Consider the following 27328-nt stretch of genomic DNA (forward strand, 5'->3'; position numbering starts at 1 on the left):
CAGAGAGCAAGTCTGAGCACCTACAGCAAAAAGCAGAATATATTTTTGCTCCCAGTTACACAATTATGGATAATTTATCAGCCAATTCCTTGTTCTGCAACCTTTCTTTAAATGACACTCTTGGATTTGTCAGCTGTTAAAAGTCACACACATAACCAAAGTTAACTATGTACCCACCAACTATTCCAGGATTGTAGAACTTCAATGCCCTCCCCCGACCCCACCCCCACAAAAAATAAAGGAAAGGAAGGAACTATTTCCCCAACACCCCACAGAGGCTGCACAACTCCTGGCAAGACATGCAAATCAGATTTAAAAAAACCAACAACAAAAAAAACAAACAACAAAAAACACCCCTGCAAACTTCAAGGCATTTATCCAGCATTCTCGCAGGGCTCAAAATAAAACTAAAAGATCAAGGGCGGAGAAGGGGAAATGCTGCATCACTCTGGGTTCCCCGTGATTAGTGTATCACTTTAGTCACACAACAAGATACAGATACCTAGTAAGTGGATTTGCCTTTCCAGTGGGTCATTTGTTGCCCAAGTCGATGACAGCAGGAACTTTAGAACCACGCTTGTTAAGTCTGTATTCATTAATCACTTGCATTCACACTTAAAACAAAAACTAACAAAATAAAGGAAAGACTATTCGGTACCGGAGATTAAATAACCATGTGTAGTCTCTTGAAATAAATTTGATTCCTTAAGAAGTCTAATTACTCTCAGTTGCCTTTTTTTTTAAATAACTATATATATATATATGTATATATATATATTTGTATATATTATCCTGTGATTCTACTTATGGTTCCTCTGCTGCGTTGAAGATCTAGGAGCATAAAAGCCTTGTGTCCCCCATGAACGGTGGCTCTAATGCTGCAGAAAGGTTACAAATAGGCAGTCTGGTCCTTCATTGATCTGGACTATCCATGGCTTCATTGTAAGTGATTATCCTTTTGGGATCTAGAAGCAAAAATGAAAAAAAGGGTAAATTAAAATAAAAATAAAGTTCTGGAATTAACCAGGAAACAAATCATAAGCAATCACCATTTAAACTGCTACATGTCTGAGAAAATAAAATTTAAAGGCCATTTTTTTTTTTTGGTATTATCACAAGTGTTTCTTCTCAATTTAAAATGTCGCTGTTCAACACCCCCAACCAATTCCCAACAACATTGTCCTCTACCAAGCAGTAAGGGCAGAGGACAAATTTTTGGACAAACTATATGAGTTCTGGGGTTAAACTAGGTAAGTTATAAAACTAGGAATAAGGGATATAGCTCAGTAGCACAGTACTTTCCTAACATGCTCAAGGTCCTGGGTTCTTCATTCCTTCCCCATATTCCAAGTAAGGCATGTAAAGCTTTAATTCATTATTTAATACAAACGTAGAGGTATAAAAATACTTAAATTTTTATCAGTTTAAGAATTAAACTATCAGATGGGCGGTGGTGGCACACACCTTTAATCTCAGCACTTGGGAAGCAGAGGCAGGCAATCTCTGTGAGTTCGAGGCCAGCCTGGTCTATAAGAGCTAGTTCCAGGACAGGCTCCAAAGCTTGAGAAACCCTGTCTCCAAAAACCAAAATCAAAACAAACAAAAGAGAGAATTAACCTATTGTAGGGTGGTGTTAGCACATGCCTTTAATTGCAGCACTCAGACAGAGGCAGGTGGATCTCTGTGAGGCCAGCCTGGTCTATAGAGTTCCATGACAGCTAAGGCTATAGAGAAACTGTCTTGAGTCCCCCTCCCTAAAAGAATTAACGTAGCTTAAACTGGGCAATGATGGTGTACACCTGAGTTTAAGGATAGCCAGGGCTACATGGACAAACCCTGGTGTTGGGGAAAACAACCACAAAACAAACAAAAACTTCCCCAAAAATCTACCTCTAACAAGGAGATAACATAAAAATGTCTTTTCTGGAACTCCAAAGGCAACATGACATGAAGACAACGTTCATTTCTATAGCCAGTAGCCATTTTATAATACAATTAGGTAGGTTTATTTTAAGGAGATCATATATATAAGGACATTACTAATCATTAGATGATGGCTATTCTTTTTTTTTTGATTTGAGACAGGGTTTCTCCGTAGCTTTTGGTTCCTGTCCTGGAACTAGCTTTTCTAGACCAGGCTGGCCTCGAACTCAGAGATCCACCTGCCTCTGCCTACCGAGTGCTAGGATTAAAGGCGTGCGCCACCACCGCCCAGCAAGTGATGGCTATTCTAAGAAACAAAAGAGCAGCTATGATATTTGCAAACCATACCAACCAGATAACCCTAAGGATGCAGCAGAGGCTCGCATACCTTGGCAGTAACCAAGTCTCTAATGAGACTGAAGAAGCACTCAACAAGAGAGAAAAATTCCTGGTACTAGAAACCTAAACAAATACCTCTGACTAGCAAAATTATGTATTCTGGATGAGAAAGCACAACCAGCACTTTACTAATCCACCATAACCCTACCTACACTGAAAGTAGTATTTGTTCTTATATTGACAGGTAAGCCTAGTTCACCCCACATCAAGGAAACTTTTCTTTGCAACAAATGGAGACCATTAAAGAAAACTAAAACCAATCAAAATGAAGAGTTGTGCCGGCTGGTGGTGGCATATGCCTTTAATCCCAGCATTCAGGAGGCAGACAGGCCTCTGAGTTCGAGGTTAGCCTGGCCAACAAAGCAAGGTCCAGGAAAGCCAGAGCGGTTACACAGAGAAACCCTGTCTCAGGGAAGAAGGGAGAAAAAAAAAAAGAATTGTAGAGCCCAATCCCAACAGATGCACATACAAAACAACTCCTGCATTTAAAGTCAGGGAACATTGCAGAAGAAGATAGGGAGGAAAGGATCAGGGTATTTGCTAGTAATGTCCAAAGTTACACCTTTAGTCTCACTAGCATGGCTGCCTAAACATGAGCTTAACAAAAACAACAGTCATGCTAAAGTGAACAAGGAAAGCCCAGGAGCCTCACCCCTACACAAAGAACTACAGACAGCTAAAATCACTTGAGCACTGAGAAATAGTCTTCCCCAAGGAAGAGACAACAAATGATCATCCAAAACAGTCAGTCTGGAAAACATATACATATAGTAACATTATTCAAACTAAGTGGGTAATTATTTATATATCCAGGAATGTGTGTATATACATGAGTGTGTGAGTGTACAAAATACATAAAATAACAAAAAGAGACCAAATTTGAAAGCAACCAAGGAGAAGCATAAGGGAATGTTTAGAGGGAAGAATGGGGAAATGATATTAATTATAGTCTCAAAACAAAGAGAAGGGGCTGGAGAGATAGCTCAGTGGTTAAGAGCATTGCCTGCTCTTCCAAAGGTCCTGAGTTCAATTCCCAGCAACCACATGGTGGCTCACAACCATCTGTAATGAGGTCTGGTGCTTCTTCTGGCCTGCAGGCATACATGCAGACAGAATATTGTATACATAATAAATAAATAAATTAATAAAAAAAATAAAAATAAAAAAAAACAAACAGAAAAAGAAAACAAGGGAGAGATAGAAAGAACAATATCGGAAACCAAGAATTTCGCCGCTCCTGGTCTGTGAGCTAAAAGTTCTTAACATGTAGAATGAGTGCCCTATTGACTTTATGCCAGAAAAGGGCATCAGATTCCACTACAGATGGTTAAGCCAAAATGTGGTTGCTGGGAATTGAACTCAGTGCTCTTAACCACTGAGCCATCTCTCCAGGCCCTTACAACAGGATTCTAAATATCAAAATCTAATGTCAGTAATCACTTTTCCAGTCAAACTCCCAAAGAAGATTGTACACTGTCCCCATCCTTGTCAAATCTTGATTATGGGAAGAGGATAAAAGTAAATTTGCTAGGGCTGGAGAGATGGCTCAGAGGTTAAGAGCATTCATTGCCTGCTCTTCCAAAGGTCCTGAGTTCAATTCCCAGCAACCACATGGTGGCTCACAACCATCTGTAATGGGGTCTGGTGCCCTCTTCTGGCCTACAGGCATACACAGACAGAATATTGTATACATAATAAATAAATATTTTAAAAAAGAGAAAAAGTACATTTGCTATTGTTTATATTACCAAACATGATTCCAGACAAACTCCCTTTAACACTGAAAAAAATCAAATTATGAATGTCAATTCTTAGACTATCATCCCTTTGTCTTATCATAGATAAAAACAGGGTTGGTTTTCTCAGAAACATTTATATTTGGAAGGAACAGGAAGGCATCAGGAAGGGCTATAATGGGTTGGGGGGGTCATATCTAAGGCTATATATTATATATTAATATATCATGAGTTCTGAGTAAAAAACTTGGCCTTTGGGCTGGAGAGATGGCTCAGTGGTTAAGAGCATTGCCTGCTCTTCCAAAGGTCCTGAGTTCAATTCCCGGCAACCGCATGGTGGCTCACAACCATCTGTAATGAGGTCTGCTGCCCTCTTCTGGTTTGCAGACACACACAGACAGAATATTGTATACTGTATACATAATCAATAAATAAATTAATTAATTAATATTTTTTAAAAAAACTTGGCCTTTGACAAGTGTGGTGGTGTAACACCTTTAATCTCAGCACTCAGATGGCAGAGGCAGGCAGATCAAGGCAGCCTATTTCAGGACAGTCAGGGCTACATGGAGAAACTGTCTCAAACTCTTAGCTTCTTCTAATTCACACCAGACTAGAATAAACATTTCAACAAGTAGAGTAGTTCCACCTTCCCTGGAATAGAGTCTTCCATTGTAGCCCAGAATAGCCTTGAACTTCAAAGCCTCAGCCTTATATATGTGAAACACAATGCCTTAGCAGTATTGATATGGCAACTATTGCCCTTTGATTACAATCAGTCAAGTCAATACAAAATACAAAGCCTGTTCATTTGGTAGGCCATGATTCCAAATATTCTCATTAAAACAAATGTCATGATTTTTGATTAGTATTAACATTTCAAATAGTCAACTATTCTTACCTTGCTTCTGCAAATTCCATATAGATTCCATTTCTGTAAGAAAAAGAAAAAATTATTTTACATAGCACCTTTAATGAATGCAATATTTAGCTCTACTTTTATCACTTACAATAATGTTATGTTTCTACCACATCTGAAAAATATGAAGTGATTACTGCTGGGATTAAAGGTAGGGCTGACAAACAATAGTATAGCTCTATGCAGCACAAGGTACTGAAATTTTCAAATTTTTAAGATTATGTAAAATCAATTTTGGGGCTGGCAAGATGGCTTCCTGCTCAGCCTAATGACTTAAGTTCAATCCTTGGTGGAAGGATGCTGGTTTATCTTTGTCACACTGGTGAGACACATGTGTGCATGTGCATACACAGACATGTGCTAAAGAATATAAGCCAATTATGTGGAACAATAGTCTGTTTACAAATATCAAAGATAGCAAAAATCTGCATTTCTAAATGTTATTTCTAACCTCACTGTCACTACCCAAGTACGTATTTACCGGGCAGCCAATACTTAGTGGAGTATTCAAGTCTCCTGAACAGAACCTTTATCATATTTTATTAAACTTGATTAAACATCTAGGAAAAGTAGTTCAAACCACACCCAAATCGATAGGCCAGAATGCTAACCCACATCTCATTTGTTGGCACAATCACCATTTGCTCTAATTTCTATCAAACTTGCTTTATGTTTACTATTTGACATCTTACAAGGGCATGTCTAACAAGACAGAGTGACCATTTTTGCAGTGCTTTTAAATGAACACCTAAATGAGTAAGAATAGCTTATGGTGCAAAACCCTAAGAATTAGTCCCTGAAGACAGAGAGGTCACCAAACTATTCATAAAAAGGAATGAACTAGCACAAAAGCAAGATAGTACACTTTTCTCATGCCCACACAAAAAGGTTATTTTGCACCATCAGACTAGATCTAACTAGTTTCATTCATTATGTATTAAGCAGTCTGTAAATGGATTCATAATACAAAAATATCCCTCCACATTTAGAAGAAATTAAATATATAGATCTAAAATCATAAGTTTACTGCAAAGAGGCTGAGAATTTTAGACTACATTCTCCCCACAAGATCAAAGAAACAAAGCTGTTTATCTTGATTTTTGGGAGGGATACAAGAGGACAGGGTCTCTCTGTGTAGCCCTGGTTGTCGTGAAATTTACTATGCAAACCAGGCAGGCCCTGAACCTCAAGAATCATGGAATAAAAGATGTGCATCACCACAACCAGTTATTAGCGAGAAATCTAAAAGATAAATTACAAGTGTTTGAATTTAGTTGTATGTTTTTTTTTTAAATATTTTTATGGTTTATTTAACTTTATTTTATGTGCATTGGTGTGAAAGTGTCAGATCCGCTGCAACTGGATCTTCAGACAGTTGTGAGCTGCCATGTGGGTGCTGGGAATTGAACCTGGGTCCCCTGGAAGAGCAGTCAGTGCTCTTAACCACTGAGCCATCTCTCCAGCCCTTAGTTGTATGTTTATAGCCTTCAAGTCCCCGGCAGATACCTATCTGGTATAGCAAGATACTATATATCCAAGCATGGTTTAGGCAACAGAATAACAATTTGAGGCCAGCCTAAGTACACAAGACCTGTCTTCAACACCTCTCTACCACCAAAAAGAGGACCTGAGTCAACTTTATTGATACCAAATATGACAAAAATTTCCTTCTCCTTGGGGTACTACCAAGGGCAGAGATTTTTCGAGACAGGGTTTCTCTGTAGCTTTGGTTCCTGTCCTGGAACTAGCTCTTGTAGACCAGGCTGGCCTCGAACTCACAGAGATCCACCTGCCTCTGCCTCCAGCCGTGCGCCACCACCGCCAGGCTATGGGCAGAGAATTATAATAATCTGTTCAGTGGTCAGGTAAAGGAACTGTTACCTACTGATGGAGATCATTATTATTTACTACCCCAATATTATTTCATACATTAGAAAAGAAATGACTTCTTTTAGAATTGTTATCTTTGGTCTCTGAATCTTGACTTATTTTAATACATCCAAAGATAAGCTTGAGCCGGGCGGCGGTGGCACACGCCTTTAATCCCAGCACTTGGGAGGCAGAGGCAGGTGGATCTCTGTGATTTCGAGGCCAGTCTGGTCTTCAAGAGCTAGTTCCAGGACAGGAACCAAAAGTTACGGAGAAACCCTGTCTCGAAAATAAAAATTAAAAAAAAAAGATAAGCTTGTCTTGGTTGATCTGAGGGAAAAAAAATAAGAATTCAGCTCAACTGTATTTTTTAGAGCCTTGTATATACTAATTTGAAGCTACAATCAACCAAAATAAACATAATTGCCTAGTGTAGTGATGTTTCATTTGTATTTTAATAAATAAAGCTTGCCTAAGGATCAGAAAGTAAAACAGCCATACAATCAGTCTTTACAAACCAAGTAGTGATGGCACACACCTTTAATCCCAGTAGCCACACTAGTTTGTTATAGAAAACAGGCCGTAGTGGTGCACACCTTGAATCCCAGCTCTAGAGAGGAATATAAAATGGGAGGAGACAACTCTCAGTCTCATTCTGAGATTCCTGGAGGCAGGGCTCTCCATTTCTTCTGAGTTAGAGGTAAAAGTCAGTGGCTGGCTTGTTTTGTTTGTCTGTGCTACAGTCTTACTTAGGTCACTTACACATACACAATAGAGTATTTTAATTTTTTTCTATAAATATACTTCAGCAAAGGCTACATAGTATGATCGTCTATCCCTAAAAAAGAAACTCCAATTTCAACAAATTCTAAGTGACCATTCAAACCAATACTACCATGAAGTTATTTTCACTGGGCTAAACAGACAAGTCGTTGGGGGTTCTTACGCTGTTGATAATTTATTTTATCTTTTCTCCCATTTCTGTACTATACAGAAAAGCAAGAAATCTCAAAATACAGAAAATCCAATTAAAGGATAAAGTACCTATTTTTAAAATAATCTGTCAAATTTGGAGGCTTATATTAATAAGATTCCTATAAATTTGTCAAAGGCATTCATGAAACATCCCAAATAGAAATTAACAAAGAACACACAAACTATATAAAGTTGACCCTTGAGCAATGAGGTCAAAAGTGTAGGATCCTATTCCTAAGGTTTCTCAGTGAGTAGATAGTCTACTCCCTTTGGTGCTAGAGACTGAAACAATGCCTTGGTTTTCTACCACTGAGCTAAACCCATACATAAGACATACATAATTCTGACTCCCAACAGATGGCCACTAAATTTTTACATTATTGCACCACTACAGTTCATTTCTACAGTCTGTAATATTGTGTCCCTGAATTTCTGCTTAAGTTAATGATGTCTGTGTCCACTTTGAAATAACCCCAGAACTTATGTGGGAAAGGCAGGAGTTCTTAACTACTGAGTCATCCCTTTAGTGTTATCCTGTGACTTTGAACATGTAACCATCATTGTTAGAGAAGTAGCTTTTCCTGAATGAGACACTCCCCATTCTCATTCATTTATGTAGGGAGTCTTGGTTCTTTCCTGCTAATGGTAAATGTACTATTTATTTAGAAGTCAAAATCTGAGTGGGCCTTTATGTGTTTAGTACTATTAGGTGGAAGCCATTCTTAATCCATTTTCTCTGGGTATTTAAGACATGCAGTTTAGACTCTAACTTGACATCACGAAGGATGACATTGAACCCCTATCTCCATCTCCTAAGTACTGGGATTAGAGGCATTTACTATCAATCGTGGCACTAATCATATTATATAACTATAGTGAACGTTAATAATAATAATATTTCCTCAGAAATATCTGGCCACCTGATGCCTCTTCCCCACTACTCTTGTCCTTTTTTTTTTTCTGTACTAGGGAGTAAACCTAGGTCTTTTGTGTTTATTAGGCAAGCTATATAAGACAAGTCCTGGGCTGGAGAGATGGCTCAGAGGTTAAGAGCACTGGCTGCTCTTCCAGAGGTCCTGAGTTCAACTCCCAGCAACCACATGGTGGCTCACAACCATCCAAGATGAGATCTAATGCCCTCTTCCAGCCTGCAGGCATATATAACACTGTATACATAATAAATAAATATTTTTTTTTAAAAAAGACAAGTCCTCTTTACTTTTGTTTGCCAACACATATTTGTTACCTAGGTAGGCCTTGTGTTTGTAAACATAAATAGTTAAAATTACAGGCCTATACTATCAGGCCGTTTTTTGGTCTGTCTTTGTTTGACAGTATCACCTCTTACTATATATCCTGAACTTCTTGAAGTGGCCATTCTACCTCCACATCCAGTTCCAAGGAATCTGATGTCCTCTTCTAGCCTCCAAAGACCATTATGTACATAAACATTTTTTTTTTTTTGGATTTTTTTTTTTTTTAAATATTTATTTGTTTATTATGTATACAGTATTCTTCCTGCGGGCCTCATTACAGATGGTTGTGAGCCACCATGTGGTTGCTGGGAATTGAACTCAGGACCTTTGGAAGAGCAGGCAATGCTCTTAACCGCTGAGCCATCTCTCCAGCCCTTTTTTTTGGATTTTTGAGACAGGGTTTCTCCTTAGCTTTTTGGTTACTGTCCTGGAATTGCTCTTGTAGACCAGGCTGGCCTCGAAACATACATAATTAACTAAAAAGTAAATAATAATTTAAAAAGATCACCAGGTGTGGTAACACACACCTTTAATCCCAGCACTCTTGAGGCAGAAGCAGGTGAATCTCAGAGTTTCAGCTGATCTACACATTCAAGGCAACATAGTGAGACCTTTTCCAAACAAAAGTCCTCATCAAAATCCAGTTCAAATTCCATGAAATACAACTGTTATACTCTAATTCTTTTCTCTACTGGAAATCCTTTTATCTCTACTGATTTTTCCTACTTTTTTTGTCTCCTCACATTTAAAATCTTGTGTTTTTCTCTCTCGCCTAAATGTTTTAAAGGAAGAATCTCATGTATCACACTGGCCTCAAACTCTATGTACAGGATGATCTGACTCTTTAGTCTCCTCTTCCAGATCCTAAATGCTTGGTTTGCATGTTTCTAGGCAAGTACATTACGAACTAAAATAATGCCTTGGTGCCTAAGTATTTTTAAGGAAAAGATTCATCTTGCCAAAGTAATTTTCTCACAAAAAAAGTACTTTTAGTCAATGGTAGGTATTTCGCAAGGAAAAAAAAAATACAAATTAGCACTATACTCCTTAAAAATACATGCTGTGGCAAAGAGGGTAGAAGAAAAAAAAATCAAGCCAAAAAGATTATAGACCAACAGTTTCTTTTCTTTTCTTCTTTTTTTTCGGTTTTTCAGGACAGGGTTTCTCTGCATAACACTGCTGGCTGTCTTGGAACTCGCTTTGTAGAAAGACTCAAACATTCGCTTGACTCCATGAGTGCTGGGATTAAAGGTGTGCACCATCACAGCCAGGTTAAACTTGTATTTTCAAATGAACCACTAAATTAGAACTTCATCGCTTACATGCCTGCAAGACTGGGTGATGCTGCTGGCATAACAAGTTCTCTGCCCTGATGCAGCACAAACTGGAGAACCAAACTGTTTATATTAATAACCTGCCACAAAATGACTTAACAGCCTCCAGTTGTCTGAAATATATTTTAATACTAGTAGTTTCTCCATAGGACATTAGCTTCAGGTGATTTAACAGATCACAACTAGAAGAGATGGCTCTGCAGTTAAAGATCACTGACTGTTCTTCCAGAAGACCTAGGCTCAAATCCCAGCACGCACATGGTAGTTTACAACTATGTGTAACTCCAAGATCTGACACTTCCACACAGGTACACGAAGGCAAACACAAATGCTCATACAATAAAAAACTTAAACAAAAAAAAAATCAGACTGTTACTCTAAATTAGCTGTTAAGAGCCATTCATAGTGTTACTTTAAGATTGTGTGTGTGCACTGCAATTAGTGGACTTTTAAGAAGGTAAAGATACTTGCTGCCAAGCCTACAACACCTAAGCCTGGTCTCTGGGACCTACCCCCACTAGGTTTTCCTTGCATAGTTTTAACTGACTGATTTTATCTGATTATCTTTCAAGTTGTCTCAGTTATCCCAACTAAGTATAAATTATAATTCATCTATATTGCCACTTAGTATACGAGCTAAAATTGATCACTGAATTATTTTGTGGCACTGGGGTTTGAATACTGACCACACCTATGAGGCAACTGTTCCTTCAATGAGCCCTTCTACGTTAGTATGGAGACACACCTTAGGTAGAGACTGGTGGATCTCTTTGAGTTCAAGGCCAACCTGGTCTACAAAGAGTTCCCAGACAGTCAGGGCTGTTATACAAAGAAACCCAGTCTTAAAATAAAAAACAAAAAGATTTTGTATATAGGTGTTTTGCCTACATGTGTATCTAGAACCCGAGGAAGCCAGAGACACTGGGTCCCCTGGTCCTGGTGTTAAGACATCTCTCTCTCTCTCTTTTTGGTTTTTCGAGACAGAGTTTCTCTGTGGCTTTGGAGCTTGTCCAGGAACTACCTCTTGTAGACCAGGCTGACCTTGAACTCACAAAGACGCACCTGCCTCTGCCTCCCTAGTGCTTAACACCACCCAGCTGTTAAGACAAACCTCTTAAGAGCAGATGGTACTCTAAAGCACTTAATCGCATGCCATGTTTTAAAGTCTGTTGTTCAGACTAGCTCCAAATTTTTTTCTGTGGCTGAGACTGGTTTATCCTGACTCAGCCAAGCTGGGATCCCAGACCTGTGTCCAAAAGCCCAAGTATCTACTGCTATCTTATTACATTCATGTTTATTTTATATGCATGTATACTCATGTGTGGGTATATGCAACCTCTATGATGAGGTCAGAAGACAAACCCACAGGAGTTGGTCTTCTCAGTCTGCCATGTGGGTCCCAGGTCTAGTAGAATTCAGGTCTTAAAGCTTCGGAGTGAATGTCTTTAATACACTGTGCTATCTTTCACTATATTGGCTTTTGGAGCGGAGTTTCTAACACAAGCTTAGACTGGCATACAACTCACTGTGTAGCTTTGAGCTCTGATCCGTCTTTGCTTTCAAAATACTGGTAAGGCCTGAGTTACTACAGTCATTTTTTAATGAATATTCTAAAATACCAGCATTCTGAATGTATGACATGTTTCAGTGTCAGTATGAGCAAGGTCAAATCAGTTTTAAATCAGCTTTCAATCAAATATGCAATCCTCAGTTTACCTATAGGAAATACAATTAGAAAAGTCTTGAAACTGGGTGGTGCTGGTGCACTCCTTTATCTCAACACTTGGGAGAGGCAAACAGATCTTGTGAGCTTGAGGCCAGCCTGGTCTACAAGTTCTGGGACAGAGCTGTTACAGAGAAACCCTATCTCGAAAACCCAAAAACAAACAAATAAATAAATGAGGGGGTAGGGGAGATAAAGAATACAGAATAACTTTTAAAGACACAGCCAACTGGATCCAAAAGTTCAAAAGAATAAAAAAAAAAACAGGCATGGACTAGAGGAATAGGTCTTATATCAAAAAACAATATCCAGAATAGATTATAAAGCACAGGCAGTCCTTATTATGGCGGTTCTGTTAGAACTTATCCATACTGGGTTTTAAGGTCTAAATTGATGAGACTAAGTCTCTTCCTCAAGACCTCAAGAGGGCACCAGATCTTATTACAGATGGTTGTAAGCGACCAAGTGGTTGCTAGGAATTGAACTCAGGACCTTTGAAGAGTAGGCAGTGCTCTTAACTGCTGGGCAATCTATGCCTTTAATCCCAGCACTCCAGGCAACAACTGGTGTATCTCTTAAACTGGTGTTTAAGGCCAGTGTGGTCTACAAGGAAAGTTTTAGGGCAGCCAAAGTTACAGAGAGAAACCTTGTCTGGATAATCTGTGTCAAGTACTTAGAAATTTCTCCAAAGACGCAAGATACACAAATAAGTGCACGAAGAGCTGTCAGACAAGTATAAATTACATTCAAGATACCATCCACCCTTCATACCCAATAGGATTAAACAGAAAATATAAATTGGCCAAGGAAAATGTGGAACAACCCAAGTCTTTGGGCACTCATTAGTATAATGTAAAACTGCTGTTGAAACCGGAATAGTATTTCTCAAAGAATCAAGAATTGGAACTGGGGTCTTGTTAAGATATTTCTACAGCTATGCTCAGTTTGGAAGCAACTCAGGTGTCTATCACAAAACACGCAAGAATGGAGAAATGTAACACACATGCCAAGCTTCAAATGAATGAAGGCTTTTCCTCCCTAACATGTTTATGATCCTGATTGTCTCCATAACAGAGAACAAACAGAAAAAGATTGATTTGTTCTACCATGTAAAAACAAGGTGACTCCCCAATATTTAATGATTAAGAGACATGAGTCGAATCAGGAATCGTGATACATGAAGAAGCAAGTTGATTTGTTAGCCTATTGTACACTGCAAGATTTTGTCTCAAAAACAAGACTCCAGAAAAGGCATTAATTAGTACTTTATCATGACATAAAAAAAGGACTTACACTTCACTTGAAATAGTTGATACTGCTCTACAACAGTACACAAAGATAAAACTTTGTGGTGCTAGGAATGGAGGGCCTTACCCATGTATACAAGCAAGCACTCTACCACTTGAGTTCTACATACAACCAAGCCTTATTTTTCTCTTGGGATTTTGTATATCCCAAGGCAGCCTTGAACTCTAAACTCCTATCCCAAGTGCTGGGATTATAGGCAAACATCAAACTGGGTTTTCTTTTTTTGGTTTCGAGACATGTCTTTTTGTGCAGCCTTGGCTGTCCTGGATCTCTGTAGACTGGGATGGCTCAGAACTCAGTTATCAGCCTGCCTATTCATCCAGCATGCTGGGACTGAAGGTGTGCATAACCACCACCCAGCCCAAAGTGGGTTTAAGGAGACAGGACTTGGAACATACTATGTAAACCAGGCTGGGAGAGTGCTAAAATTAAAGGAGTGATCTCCACCATCATGGCCTACGGTTATTTCTTAAGCAAAGTTCATGGCACAATATATACATGAGGAGCTAAGAGAAAAATGCCAAAACTAGACTTTAATTACCAATCCTTATGTGTTATCATTTTACAACTTTTGGGTTTTTTTGTTCCTTTTTTCTTTTACCAAAGGTAACAATGAAAGTCTAACTATGTTGCATCATACATGCTACTATTTCTACAGGATAGAACTCCAAACTTACAATTAATAAGTAAACATTTGTGCATTTTCTAAAGATTTCTTTTAATTGTGAGTGAGTACACATATAGCACATGTGTCTGGGTATTCTGAGGCCAGAAGAGGATGTCAGATCCCCTGACGCTGTAATTACAAACTGTTACAAGCTGCCTGCCTAATGTGAGTGTTGGGAACTGAATAAAAGTCCTTTGAAAGTCATAGCTTTCTTATTTATTTATTTAGGTTTAAGACAGGGTTTCTCTGTAGCTTTGGGGCCTGTCCTGGAACTAGCTCTTGTAGACCAGGCTGGCCTCCAACTCACAGAGATCTGCCTGCGTCTGCCTCTTGAGTGCTGGGATTAAAAGTGTGCAACACCTTTGTTTTTCGAGAGGGTCTCTGCGCCAACAATCCTGGCTGTCCTTAAACTCCCTCTGTAGAAGGTTAGCCTTCAATCTTTATATCTTTAATTGCACTGAACATTTACATTAAAAATTAGTTGTACGTCTAACACTGCAAGTAATTAATGTTAGACGTAAAATATGTACCATTCCTATTAAAATGCCATCACATACCCTAATACTTCTAAATTAAACTGGTGAATGGCCTACTTGAGATAAGAGGAATGCACAGAACTTCCAATTATAAGCCTAACTTACTTAGTAAACTATTACTCAACACTAAAAGGACCAGAATACTAACACTATAAATAAAGGTAACTCTTGAGAGTCCAGTTAAGTTCAAGAGATTCTCCCTTTAAAGTTTAAAATAAAAAAATAAATAAAAAATGAAAGACTAGGGCTGGAGAGATGGCTCAGAAGTTAAGAGCACTGACTGCTCCTCTGGAGGTCCTGAGTTCAATTCCCAGCAACCACATGGTGGCTCACAACCATCTGTAATGAGATCTGGTGCCCTCTTCTGGCCTGCAGGCATGGAGGCTGAACACTATGTACATAATAAGTACATTTCTAAAAAACAATAAATGAAAGACTAGAGAGATGACTCAGTGGTCAATACTTGCTGCTCTTCCAATAGGGTGTAGCTTGGTTATCAGCATCCATATGGGGATAGCTCACAACCATCTGTAACTCCATGCTTTCAAAATAAATTCAGACAGAAAAGTCACTAGGCCAATAAACCACTACTGAACCAACCAATATTTAGTAGGGTTTCAAAGAACTTGTCCTCCTGGGACCTAAATGAACTATTATTGGCTTAGTTCTCTTCTGTTTAGGGGGAAAACAATATTCGTTTGATCCAATTTTATTAATGCTCAACTGCAAAATTCAAGCTGATGCACTTCACTAAATTCAATTAAAACTGCAACAATATAAAATGGCATTTAGTTTACTTAAATCAGTTCTACACTTAAGAAAAAAAAAAAGCCAGTGATGATTGTTCACAACTTTAATCCCAGCACTTAGTACTAGGATGATCAGAACACAGGTATCCAAACAGAGCCTGTCTTGAAAATCCAACACACACACAAGGCTGGGAATAGTGGGGTACATGCCTTTAAAAAACTCAGCTGCACGCCTTTAATCCCAGCACTCAGGAGAGAATCCCTGACTGGAATAAAGTCAGCTGAAAGGATGGCACAGCACTCTCAGCCCTTGGCGTTCTCCAGCACTTGGGAGGCAGATACCTCTGTGAGACTAGCCTGGTTAACATAGAGAGAGATCATGTCTCAAAAACAAAAATTATGGAAGATACAGACCAAAAAAAAGTCAAGAACTTTTTTGCACAGCTAGTCTAGGCAATATAAAATCCCTGGCCCTAAGAAATAAACACACACAAAGCTACCAACTAACCGCCAAGGGAACATCATCTCACTGCTTTTGAGGTTGCAGGAGAAAAATGTCTTCTAGGCTCACATAATTATCACAAACTATAAGACACTGGTTTTCTATAATAGGCCCTAGAGAGCAGATGACACAGAAAATGACACCGAAACTACCCAACTATATTGGTGGAATTTTTACATATATAATTAAACACACCATAGAAAACTTAATAAGCACTGCTTTTTTGCTATATTTTTAGCTTCTAAACTTTTATTTTCAAAAAGATCTGGAGAGCAAGTCAATCTTTACCTGTCAAGATTCCTACTTCCAAACTACAAATTGCTAGTCAATATCAAGCCCTCCCACTCCCATTCTCCATAGTTTTTTTAGACAGGGACCACCTGTATAAAGATGGTACCATTCAGTGTACAGGGCCCTTTTGCATTAATTAGCAGTCAAAAATGCCCGTAGATGTGCCCGCAGGTCAATTTTCTGGAGGCAATTCCTCAATTTATGGAATTTCTTGTTCCAGGTGTGTTTAGGTTTGTTTCAAGCTTAATACGAAATTAAACAACACACCTAGCATCTCCGTGAAAGACTGGTCCAGCTCCAAGTATCACCAAGATTTTATTTATCATTCATTTATAAATTAAGTCATGTCATTCCTCTCCAAATTCCTTTATTTTTGATTGATTTGATTGAGATAATACATTTTTCTATGCTCCCCTCCCTGCCTCACCCTTCCCCAACAAATTCCTTTTATCACTCTCAATTACTATATTACAACCATTCATGGTAAGTCCTTTGCATAAATCAAGAAGCAGTGTGATCTACTTGATCTATTAGCCTAAAGTGTGACATTATGCTCAACACTTTAGAATTTACTGCTTTTTATAGGAGTTTGATTCCCAGCACCCACAATCTATAACTCTAGCCTCAAAGGAGATCTGATGACCTCTATTGGCCTCTGCAAGCACTGTGCTCACATCCACATTGACACCTTATCCCATGCAATACATATAATTAAAAATTTTAAAAAATAGCCAGGCAGTGGTGGCGCACGCCTTTAATCCCAACTCTCAGGAGGCAGAGACAGGTAGATCTGAGTTCAAAACCAGCCTGGTTTTCTGAGAGTTCCAGGACAATGAAAGCTACACAGAGAAACCTGGCTTGAAATATCCCTCCCCAAACAAAAAAACAGAATAAAAATTTGTTTCATGTAGCCCTGGCTGTCCTGGCTAGCCTTGAATGCAAATAACTGCCCACCTCTGTCTTCTGAGAGCCAGGATTAAAGGCATTTAGGTAGGGATCTGTAGGAATAAGGGTAGGAGTGAAAGAATTATCACATTTTCCTTGGTATAAGCCACTGCCTTAGAGAATAAAAAGCTGTGTATGATGTCTTTCTTTTTTTGGAAGATGGATTTGTGTATTTGAATATTTAACCTGTTAGTATGTCCTTGCAACACACCAGTGCCTAGAGCCTAGGGCATTGGATCCTCCAGATCTGGAGTTACAGATAGTTGTGAGCCATCATGTGGATTCTGGGAATGAAACATTTGGAAGAGCAGCAAGTGTCCTTAACCACTGAGCCATATCGCCTGCCCAGTTTTTTTTTTTTTTTAAATAGTTTTGTGTGTCTCATACCTATCCATGTTGGTATAAGAGCTTTTGGGTACCAAAAGAGGATGTCATATTTGAAGGTGGCAGAATTACAGGCAGTTGTGGATTGTCTGGTGTGAGTTCTGGGAATTAAGCTTGAGTCCTCTGAAAGGGAGATGTTTATAATGGCTGAGTCATCACTACAGCCAGCCTATTATAAATTGAAAAAACTTAATACATGAAGTATTATACCTGAAAGTTTCATATGTGAATACGAAATCATTTTTACCTCACCTCTCTTCCTTCTTAAACTTACCCTGTTTCCTTCCCAAATTGACTATCTCTCTTGGTTTTTTCAAGACATGGTTTCTCTGTGGCTTTGGAGCCTGTCCAGGAGCTAGCTCTTGCCTGTCTCTGCCTCCCAAGTGCTGGTATTAAAGGTGTGCGCCACTACGGCCCGGCCTCTTTATTGTTTTTTACACATACACACATGTAAGAATACAGCATGTTGAGTTCTTCTAATGTAACTAAGCAAGCCACGAAAGACAGTAAGCAGCATTCCTCTCTGGTTGCTGATTCAGTTCCTGGCTTCAGGCTCCTGTCTTGAACTCTTGCCCTGGCTTCTCTCAGTCACGAAAACTGTAATCTGCAGACCAAATAAACCCCTCCTTTCTAAGATTATTCCACCTCTTTTGTGAAAAATGGTGAGGGAGTTATGAATAGAAGTTCAGAGACCTAGACCAAAAGAAGTAAAGATAGAAGGAAGTTAGGCAGTAGTGGTGATGCAGGCCTTTAATACCAGCACTCAGGATGCAGTGGCAGGTGCATCTGTGAGTTAGAAGCCGGCCAGCTCTACAGAGTTGCAGGACAGTCAGAGCCAGAGAAACCCTGCCTCAAAAATACAAAACGCCGGGCTGGAGAGATGGCTCAGCCGTTAAAGGCTAGGCTCACAACCAAAAATATAAAAATACAAAACGCCTTTAATCCCAGCACTCAGGAGGCAGAGGCAGGCGGATCTCTGGGAGTTCGAGGCCAGCCTGGTCTACAAGAGCTAGTTCCGGGATGGGCACCAAAGCTACAGAGAAACCCTGTCTTGAAAAAAAAAAACAACAAAAAAAGTTAGCCAGGTGGTGGTGGCAGACAGCTTTAATCCCAGAATTTGGTGGATCTCTGTGAGTTCAGGGCCAATCTGGTTTACAAGAGCTAGTTCCAGGGGATGGAGATATGGCTCAGTGGTTAAGAGCAGTGACTGCTCTTCCAGAGGACCCGGGTTCAATTCCCAGCACCCACATGGCAGCTCACAACTGTCTGACGATCCAGTTGCAGGGGATCTGACATCTTCACACCAATGCACATAAAATAAAGTTAAATAAAGCATAAAAATAAAAATTAAAAAAAAAAAAGAGCTAGTTCCAGGACAGGCTCCAAAGCTACAGAGAAACCTTGTCTCGAAAAACCGAAAATAAAAGTTATGCTATTCAGCAAAAAGAAAAACAATTTTTGATTATATTTTGCAGGTGGAGGTCAAAGGACAACTTGTAGAAGTCAAATCTTTTCCACCATTTGAAAACTAGGTATCAAATTCACAAGAAAACAGGTGCCTTTATCCATTGAGCCATCTCTGGGGCCCACGACTTTCTTTTTTTCTCAGGTTTGAGACATTAATTTGTCCTGGCTGTCCTGAAACTTGCTCTGTAGGCCAGACTGGCCTCAAACTCAGGAATTTGCCTGCCTCTGCCTCAAGTGCTGGTAAGAAGCAGGCCACATTTTGTGGCAGACCTGCAATCCCAGCAGAACCTGAGAAAGAGAATTAGGACGTAAGGCCATCACTTTAAAACAAAACAAAACAAAAGCATATAAAAAACTCATTAGCCTTAGAAATACTGAGCAAGGCATGGTAGGTAGCATGCACTTAAAATCCCAGCACCTGGGAAACAGAAGGATCAAGAATTTAAGGTCAACCTAACTATGAAACCCTGTTTCAAAAAGCTAAAAAATAATTATTCCTTTAAGCAAGTGCTTCATTTCCACATAAAACCTCTGTAACTATGTGATCCTTTCTTGATCATTTTACATTGGAAAACTACATTCTTATAAACTATATTGTCTCCAAATACCTTGAATCAGGAAATTTATACTAATTACTTATTCAACCACTTATAATCAATCATAAGACTCTCAAATATACTAGTATATGTACGTACACATACACACACACACACACACAATCAGCCCATCAAAATCTTTGGGGAAATAAAAAAAGAGTTACCTTTAGTGTGATATACAATAGCAGCCCTCAGGTCAAAAGAACCCCAGCTATCATTCCTTTCTAGGCCTCTCTGGTATCTCTGTTCTTTGGCGGAGCCTAACAAAGTGTTCGTAGGAGAGGCCAGAGGATTTTGATTTTCTATTTCGTAGTCCTTTGAGAGAAACACTAAAGCACCTTGACTATTGGTGTCTGCTTTTTGCAGGTCACCTATATGACTGGGTTCCAAGGATAAGGCTCCGCTCTCAGCAGTCCCAGGTTTTAGAATGTTACCCAGAACTTGAGGACTAGTCCGTTTTTCCAGCTCATAAGCCTTGGGGAACACAGGATGCTCAGTTCCTGAGGGAATTATTTCAGCACCCTGTGAAACCAAAGTGGCAGGATATTCTCCTTGAAATGTCACTTCCATTACTTTATGATCTGATGACTTTCCAATAACAGTCTCTGGGCCAGCACTGGGTTCATTTATAAATGATAAACCCCATTGATTCTGGAAGATATCCCCCAGATTTTGCTGATCTGTCTGAGAGGGCAGATCTACTTGTGCAGTGCTTAACAGCACCGTTTGCATATTTGAAGGGTAGATAAAAAGGCTAGACTTAATTTGTTCAACAGCTGCTGATGTCAGACTCATGTCCTGAAGAACTGAATCAGTCCCAGTAGAGATGGGTGTTAAAGTATTAGCAGCAGTAGTTAGCAGTGGCTGACCCCCTGACGGATACACATTTCCATCAGTTCCTGCTAAAACAGGCCCATTAGAAAAGTTGGCAGAAGTAACAGATTTCAGAGCTGACATGGGGACCTGGGATAATCGACTTGAAGGTTGAGTCTGAGTTTCCCCAGTAGATAATGAAGACGATGAAGATGAGGATGGTGACACAGAAGAGTTCTGTACAGTTTTGTTGAGGTTCTCCTTAACTTTGCTTGCATAACTTATTTTAGGAACTATTTTAGCACTGCTATTATCCACTGGAAAAACTGGGGGTGGTTTAAACAAAGTCCAGGAGTCCTCTTTGGAGGCAGAAGCTGAGGCATGTTTTCCTTTAGGCCGATCATCAAACTTCTTGCTGCTCAAACCAGGTTTAATATCTGAGCTTTTACGAAGTATGTCACTCACAGCAGGTTTTCCACGACTTGTTCCTCCAGGTCCAGTTTCATACTTCCAAACAGGCTTCGAACCATCTGCCCGAGTTCCCTTTTGTTCACTATAGTCAGGCTTTAAACCTTCAAGTCCCTGTTTTAATGCTGGGACACTAGTCTCTTGCATTATTTTGTCCTGCACTAAATTAAGGTTTTCACAACCCTTGGCACTATTGCGCCTAGCTTTCCTTTTTTTAGGAGTTGTATATCCACTCTCAGATCCACTACCATCATTATCTGCTCCTTTGCCCATATAACCATTAGTAATATAGCCTGAATTATTTGTTATAACACCATTTGGAATTGCTACAGTGTCGGTCTTGTCTACCGCCTGGTTCTCTCCAGATTTATTTTCGTAAGACTTCCCATTCTTTTTGTCCATACTGTTTTTCTGAATAAAATTCTTGGTTTTAATTCCTGTTTTTCCAAAGGTGCTGGTCTTTACAGTCTGCTTCAGGCTAGTGTCTACAACTTGCTGGTTGCCATTGACGACCCTAGAAATAGGGTTAGTAGCTTCATCAGAACTGAGGCTCTTTAAAGATATTTCTCTTTCTCCAGCATTACCATTTATTTCACCATAGCCTAAAGAAGAAAAACAAAAACAAAACAAAACAAAAGCCATTTAAATCACAATAGTACTAAAAACTCAAAGCTGTTTATTGAATGTCCTGATACTATGGTGTAAGGTTTGTTACTTCACATCTCTATGAAGAGACTTGTCGGCCCTATTTCATAGATTAAAACATTGAGTTCTCTGCTAGGCAGAATTGGGACACAATTCACATCAGGTCCATGTACAGGGCCAGTAGCCAGAATTAACTAGAAAGAACAGGACCTCTTCAAGCAGCATGCCCGTAAAACAGAATAAACCTACACATTATGGCCATGAAGCTGTTATAAAATAAAAAATCCCCTCACAATTAATTAAATGCAATACAATCCAGGCAGGTGTGGTAACGGCTTGCAACTTCAGCAAGCGCACTGAAAACTGAGGCACCCTGAACTATATATACACACAAATAGGACCAGAGCTACCCTCTGGGCAAAATCCCAAGTGTTCAGATACAGTAAACTATAAAGGAAAAGAAATAAGGCTGTGACCTTTGCCTAGCATGTATGACCATTGAATTCAATCCCTTGCATTAACCACCCGACCAAAAGTTAGGAAATTGAAGACTGTAAGTGGCTAGTTACAATCCATCTAACAAAGGTCTAAATCCTATGAACTTGGCCTCAGATCATACCATAACACATGAAGCAAAAATTTATACCAATATTTCTAAGCAAAGACTTGTTTTCTTATACTTGGGTTAAAAGACTTAGATAAAATAATACCCAGGTCACGAAGTGGCAGAACTAGAAATCTAAACTCAATTGTGGTCACTGCTTTCTACCCTCATGCAACACTCGCTTGCTCACAAAACTACACAATAAAAGAAATCTAATTTTTTAAATCTGTCAAGTATTTCAATGTAAAGACTTTGCTGTTTACAGTTAAAGATTACAAGGGATCTACTGGGACACAATTCCTACTTACTAGTAAAATGGTGATTAGCCATCATCAATTGTATAAAGTACTTAGGAGAAATCCTCAATTCTTAAAGTAATCTTAGTAACTACAAAAAACTTTTGTTTGCTTTTTGATAAAGGGTTTCTCTGGCATCCTGAAGCTTTGTAGACCAGGCTGTCCTTCAGAGATCTGCCTCAGCCTCCCAAGTGCTGGGATTAAAGACTGTGCCACTATCACCCTTCATCAGAAAATACATTTTAAAGAAGTTCTTAACTTTCTGACTGGCATGCATTAAGTCCAAGACTCAACCCTTAGTAATTAGAAGAAAAAATAAAATTCTTAATTTCCAGTGTTAAAGTACTACTTTTCATTTTAAAAAAAATCTATGATAGCCAGTCAGACTTCCTGTGGTGAGGGCTGAGTACCCCTAGCAGACATTCTACCACTAGACTATCTCCAGTTCCCAAATAAAAGATCTCATGGAGATGTGATGGCCAAACCTCCAATTCTAGCACTGAGGAGGCAGAAGCAGGGGAATCTGAGTTTGAACGCAGCCTAATCTAGATAAATTCCAGGCCAGTCAGGAATACATATCAAGACCCTGTCTCAAATATATTTCCCCCTTATAGAGTCTAACTATGAAACAAGAGTCAAGAACACCATTTGATGTTTTTTTCTGTAAAATGTTCTTTTAAAAAACGCTGAAAGCTACGGGCAGTGGTGGTGTACACCTTTAATCACAGCACTCAGGAGGCAGAGGCAGTGGCAGGAGAATTTCTGAGTTGGAGGCCAACTGCTTGGTGGTCTACAGAATGAGTTCCAGGTCAGAGCTGGAGAGAAATCTTGTCTCAAAAAAATAAATAAACCTCAAAAGCACAAAGTCGAGACAGGCACAATGGTGCATCATGCACTATCTAAAACAAAAACAAAAATTAGGGGCAGGGGAGAACCAGATCATCATTAAATTTACCCTCCTGAAACTGGATCAAAGACAAGAATTACCTCACTGTTTAATAGCTCAATACAATCTGTATCTTCTGGATCACTAGTCATAATTTTTGTATTTCAACTAAAGGTGGGCAATGTTACATGAAAAAAAAAATAAAGTTGATGTTCAAATCAAGTTGAACCAAAGTACAGTCTGGTAAGTAAACCAGAACAATGACTACCTAAGAGTACTTAACAGTTCAGATACCAGAAATCACTCATGGAAAAAACAGTTCAGTAGGAAATGGTGGCCCACACTAACTCAAGCTACACTGAAGAGTGAGATATCAGAATTACAACTTCAACTATAAAGGGTAGCTGAGTGATACACAACTCCTGCCTAGCATACCCAGTGTCCTAGGCTCAGTCCTCAGTTTACAAAACAATACTTGTTTTAATGACAATTTCTTTTTTGCATTTAACTACATAATACTTCTCCCCTGTGGCTTTGGTATGCACAAAGTATGAAAGGCATCTTTTAAAGCTTAAATATTAAGAAAAAATTAAAGAATTCCTAGCACTTATTATTTAGGGCTGCCATGCTAATTCCACTTCAAAGGGGCTCAGCCTAGCTTCTGGATGTGAAGCTGCAATCACAACACATCTGGTCTTCTCTTGTGCCCTCTTCTGGGTTCTGAGAACCAGTTTCTCAAAAGGTTTAGGAGTAATGGTCATTGCCCAAAAACATTCTTCTTTTCTTAGCACTGTACACAAAGAAGCAACAGCACTGTGTGACCAAACCACGTATGAAAAACTTAGTATCATCTTAAAATTTTCTTTTTTTTTTTTTTTTGGGTTTTTTGAGACAGGGTTTCTCTGTGGCTTTGGAACCTGTCCTGGAACTAGCTCTGTAGACCAGGCTGGTCTCGAACTCACAGAGATCCGCCTGCCTCTGCCTCCCGAGTGCTGGGATTAAAGGCGTGCGCCACCACCGCCCGGCTCATCTTAAAATTTTCAAACACACTTTCCCTCCTTATTCTTTATCCCAACTTAAGAAATTTTGAGGGGTGCCACTTAATGGTTCAGGGTCTGTATCTCTATGAGGTGAAGTCCTGTGGGGGAACACACAAACTTTATAGAGTGTAAATTTGAAATCTAAGAAGCATCATTATTTGACAACCTTCTGAACACCAAAATTAATGCAGTGTTACATAATTCCTAAGTTTCTAGGCTGCTCCAGATCCTCACAATTCAGCACCTAACTTCCAGTGCACATTATCATCAGTCCGTGCCACCTTACAAAGAAAAATCTGATAGCCAGCTGCTGTCTTCAAAGTTACATTGTCAAAAATAAGTTTTTCATCAGTAACTGCTCGTATTAAATGACAGGCTGACTTTTAACATTAAGTTTCCCTACATTTCTCGTCGGTTTATAAACATTTTTAATCTGCGAAAATATAATCTTTGATGCTTATTTCTTGAGTTATCTCCTCAAGACGTTGGCGTTTAGCATGTTAAATAAAATTCAGTTTGGGGATCCATATCGGTTCTGAAATACACAAACTACCTTTCCCGAAATACCACCGAAAAAGTCTTGTCCAAGATGAGAAGGTATTGACACAACCTCACGGCCAAGCCACTTTCAGGTCTTCGTTAGTCAGAGTGGGGACCCAAACTGTGCCTGTTGTCCATCCATTTGATTTATCCCTCCCTGCAGTCGCTACCCGTACCCAGAAGTCTGGCTGCTGAGTGGGAAACGGATGGAACAAGGTTTAAGAGGTTGTCCCCCCCCCTTTTTTTTTTCTTGGTAGGAAAGGCGCTGCTGGAAAGAAAAAGGCCTAAGTGAGAGCCTCTGAGGCGGAGTCGTGAGCGAACCTGGCAGGAGATGAGATTCCTGTGGCAGAGAAACTCGTGACCCGGGAGCTCGGTTCCCGCTGGGTACCCCACCCGGCCTCAGGCACCGCCTCTACCGAAAACGAACCCCTCGCCCCTCGCAGGCCCGCGGCCGCCGCCCGGGCCTCCTTCCCTCTCAAGCTCGTCTTCGAGGCCGGCTCCCCGCCCGCCCGCCCGCCCGCGCCTCCCGCCGCACCCGGGAGCGGGAAACGCGGCCGTCGGCGCGCGGGTCCACGGTGCAGGCCGCTCCCCTCGTGGCCGCTTCCCTCCCCCACCCTAACCGCCCCCGCCCCTCACCCCAGGGACCCGCCCGGGGCCGCGCGGCCGCCACCGGGTTACACAACCCGGCGCGGGGGGAGGGGCGGCGGGCGCCGGCCGCCCGCAGTGCGGGGGACCCGGCCGTGGCCGCAGAGGGTCCCGGGCCCACGGTCCCGGCGTGCCGTGTGGCCTTCCGCACCCTTCCCCCCCCTCCGCTCCTCAGCCGGCCGGAGTCGGTGACAGGAATCGGCTTCCAACATGGCGGACAGGAAGCGGCCCCGCGAGGAGGAGAGAACATTCCAGCCTCGCCGGCTCTGAAGAGAGCGGGCCAGGGGCGCCGGCCTCCGGAGGAGCCTCGCGGACAGACAGCAGGGCCCGGCGCCCGACAGGGGCGTTTAGGGGTGGAAACGACCCCCGGGACGAAGAGGTCCCCGCCGCCCCCCAGACAGCAAACCCCAAGGCCACAGGTGGGCTAGGGCTGGCGAGTGAGGGCGAACGCTTCCTCGCCTCGGCTCAGCCCGGCTCCGCGCCGCCGGCGGGAGGGTCTCGCGACACCACCCGCGCCCGGATCCACTAGGCCTGCCTGAATCACATACACCTCGAGGGAATTATTTTTGAGGGCGGCCGAGTTTCACCCCTTCTTAGGGCCCCCCACGTTCGGGCAACTCTGGGGCCGCAAGAGGAAAAAAAAAATGAAAATCAAAATAAGGTTGGACTTGCAAGGCCGAGCGTCCAGGTCTGCCTCCAGCCGGGGCGGGGGCCGGGGAAGGTCACGCTGGCCTGCGCGGGCCTCTCCCATGCTGGGGGGAAAGAGAGGGCGCTGCGATCCCCACCTCGCGGCCCGCGCCCGGGAAGAATGAAAGGGGGCATCCCCGGGCCCGCGGGACGCACACCACGACCGGGTCCGCGCTTTTCCCAGCTAGCCCCACCCCCATCCCCTCGCCGCCCCCCCCCCCCAGCCCGGGTCCCCTTCCCCCACCGCCCTCCCTCCCGGACCTGTTTTCTTCTTCGGCGTTTCCTGGTGCTGCTGGAGGGTGTGTTTCTGCTCATGTTTCAGCGGCTTGGGCTGGGCCTTAGGGCTGCCCTCGGCTCCATGCTGCAGGTACTGGTGAGGCTGCTGGTGATGGTGGTGGTGATGGTGGTTGTGGCTGTGGTTGTAGAAATAGTAATGGTGGTGGTGGTGCGACTGCTGCTGCTGCTGCTGGGGGTGATGGTGCGGATGGTGGTGGCTGTGATGGTGCTGAGGCTGTGGCTGGCCGGGCTTCTCCTCCATTGAAAGCGGCTGGGACTCCCTGGCTGAGGCTGCGGGCTGCTGCACCGTCAGGATCTGAGGCTGCTTCTCAGCGCTCGCTCAGTATATCTGAGCGCGTCTCGCCAGCGCACTGGTTAAGCGAGCGGATCGGCAAGATTGGCAGCTGCGCTCCGGCAATCAGGAGCCACGCTGCGCCTCAAGCCCCGCCCCTAGCCCAAATCCTCTTCCCTTCCCCTTCGCCACCGCCGCCTGGCCAACGCCACTTACCCTATGCAACCTCACGGGGCCGGGCCTTCAACGTCAGCATTATGGCTCTCTCTTCTATCGCTTTCTCTCCTTTACCACGCAGTTAGCGAACAGCACTTTCTACACTCCTCACAGGCAAGCAAGCTGATTTCGAGTGTAGCAGATTCCACTGGCGCTAGAAGCCATCTGTTGGTTTTGCACCTCCTAGAATCTGTTGTGGTGTGTGTGTGTGTGGTTTTTTTTTTTTTTAAATCCTTTTCCGGGTAGCCAGCACGGAGGGGGAAGCTCAATTTCCTTAACCCTTTGGCCACGAAAAGGGGCAATACAAAAGAGGAAATAAATTCATTTTTAAGAATACAAAA

At 41.4% G+C, this 27328-nt stretch overlaps 1 protein-coding gene across 1 annotated transcript; it reads right to left on the reverse strand.

The window, feature by feature from the left end:
• Positions 1-251: 251 nt before the first annotated feature.
• Positions 252-27034, reverse strand: Nufip2 (nuclear FMR1 interacting protein 2). The gene is made up of 5 exons (XM_041665804.1): positions 26988-27034; positions 26465-26850; positions 19744-21462; positions 4960-4992; positions 252-965 (listed from the first exon to the last, which is right to left on the reverse strand). Exons 2-5 carry the CDS (start codon positions 26739-26741, stop codon positions 913-915), a joined length of 2082 nt encoding a protein of 693 aa, XP_041521738.1. The 5' UTR covers positions 26742-26850; positions 26988-27034; the 3' UTR covers positions 252-912.
• Between the last annotated feature and the right edge of the window lie 294 nt (positions 27035-27328).

This window comes from Microtus oregoni, unplaced genomic scaffold (assembly GCF_018167655.1).
Source record: "Microtus oregoni isolate MIOR12 unplaced genomic scaffold, Mior012 000015F_ref0000493, whole genome shotgun sequence".
Lineage (NCBI taxonomy): Eukaryota > Metazoa > Chordata > Mammalia > Rodentia > Cricetidae > Microtus > Microtus oregoni.

What these genes read in the sequence shown, in the direction of transcription:
- Nufip2 (XM_041665804.1), bottom strand. Translation starts at nt 26,741, where the DNA reads ATGGAGGAGAAGCCCGGCCAGCCACAGCCTCAGCACCATCACAGCCAC. An exon ending in TATTGTATATCACACTAAAG is followed by an intron (nt 4,993 to 19,743) that starts GTAACTCTTTTT and finishes TTTTTCTTACAG; the next exon opens with AAATGGAATCTATATGGAAT. An exon ending in ATGGAATTTGCAGAAGCAAG is followed by an intron (nt 966 to 4,959) that starts GTAAGAATAGTT and finishes TTTTGCTTCTAG; the next exon opens with ATCCCAAAAGGATAATCACT.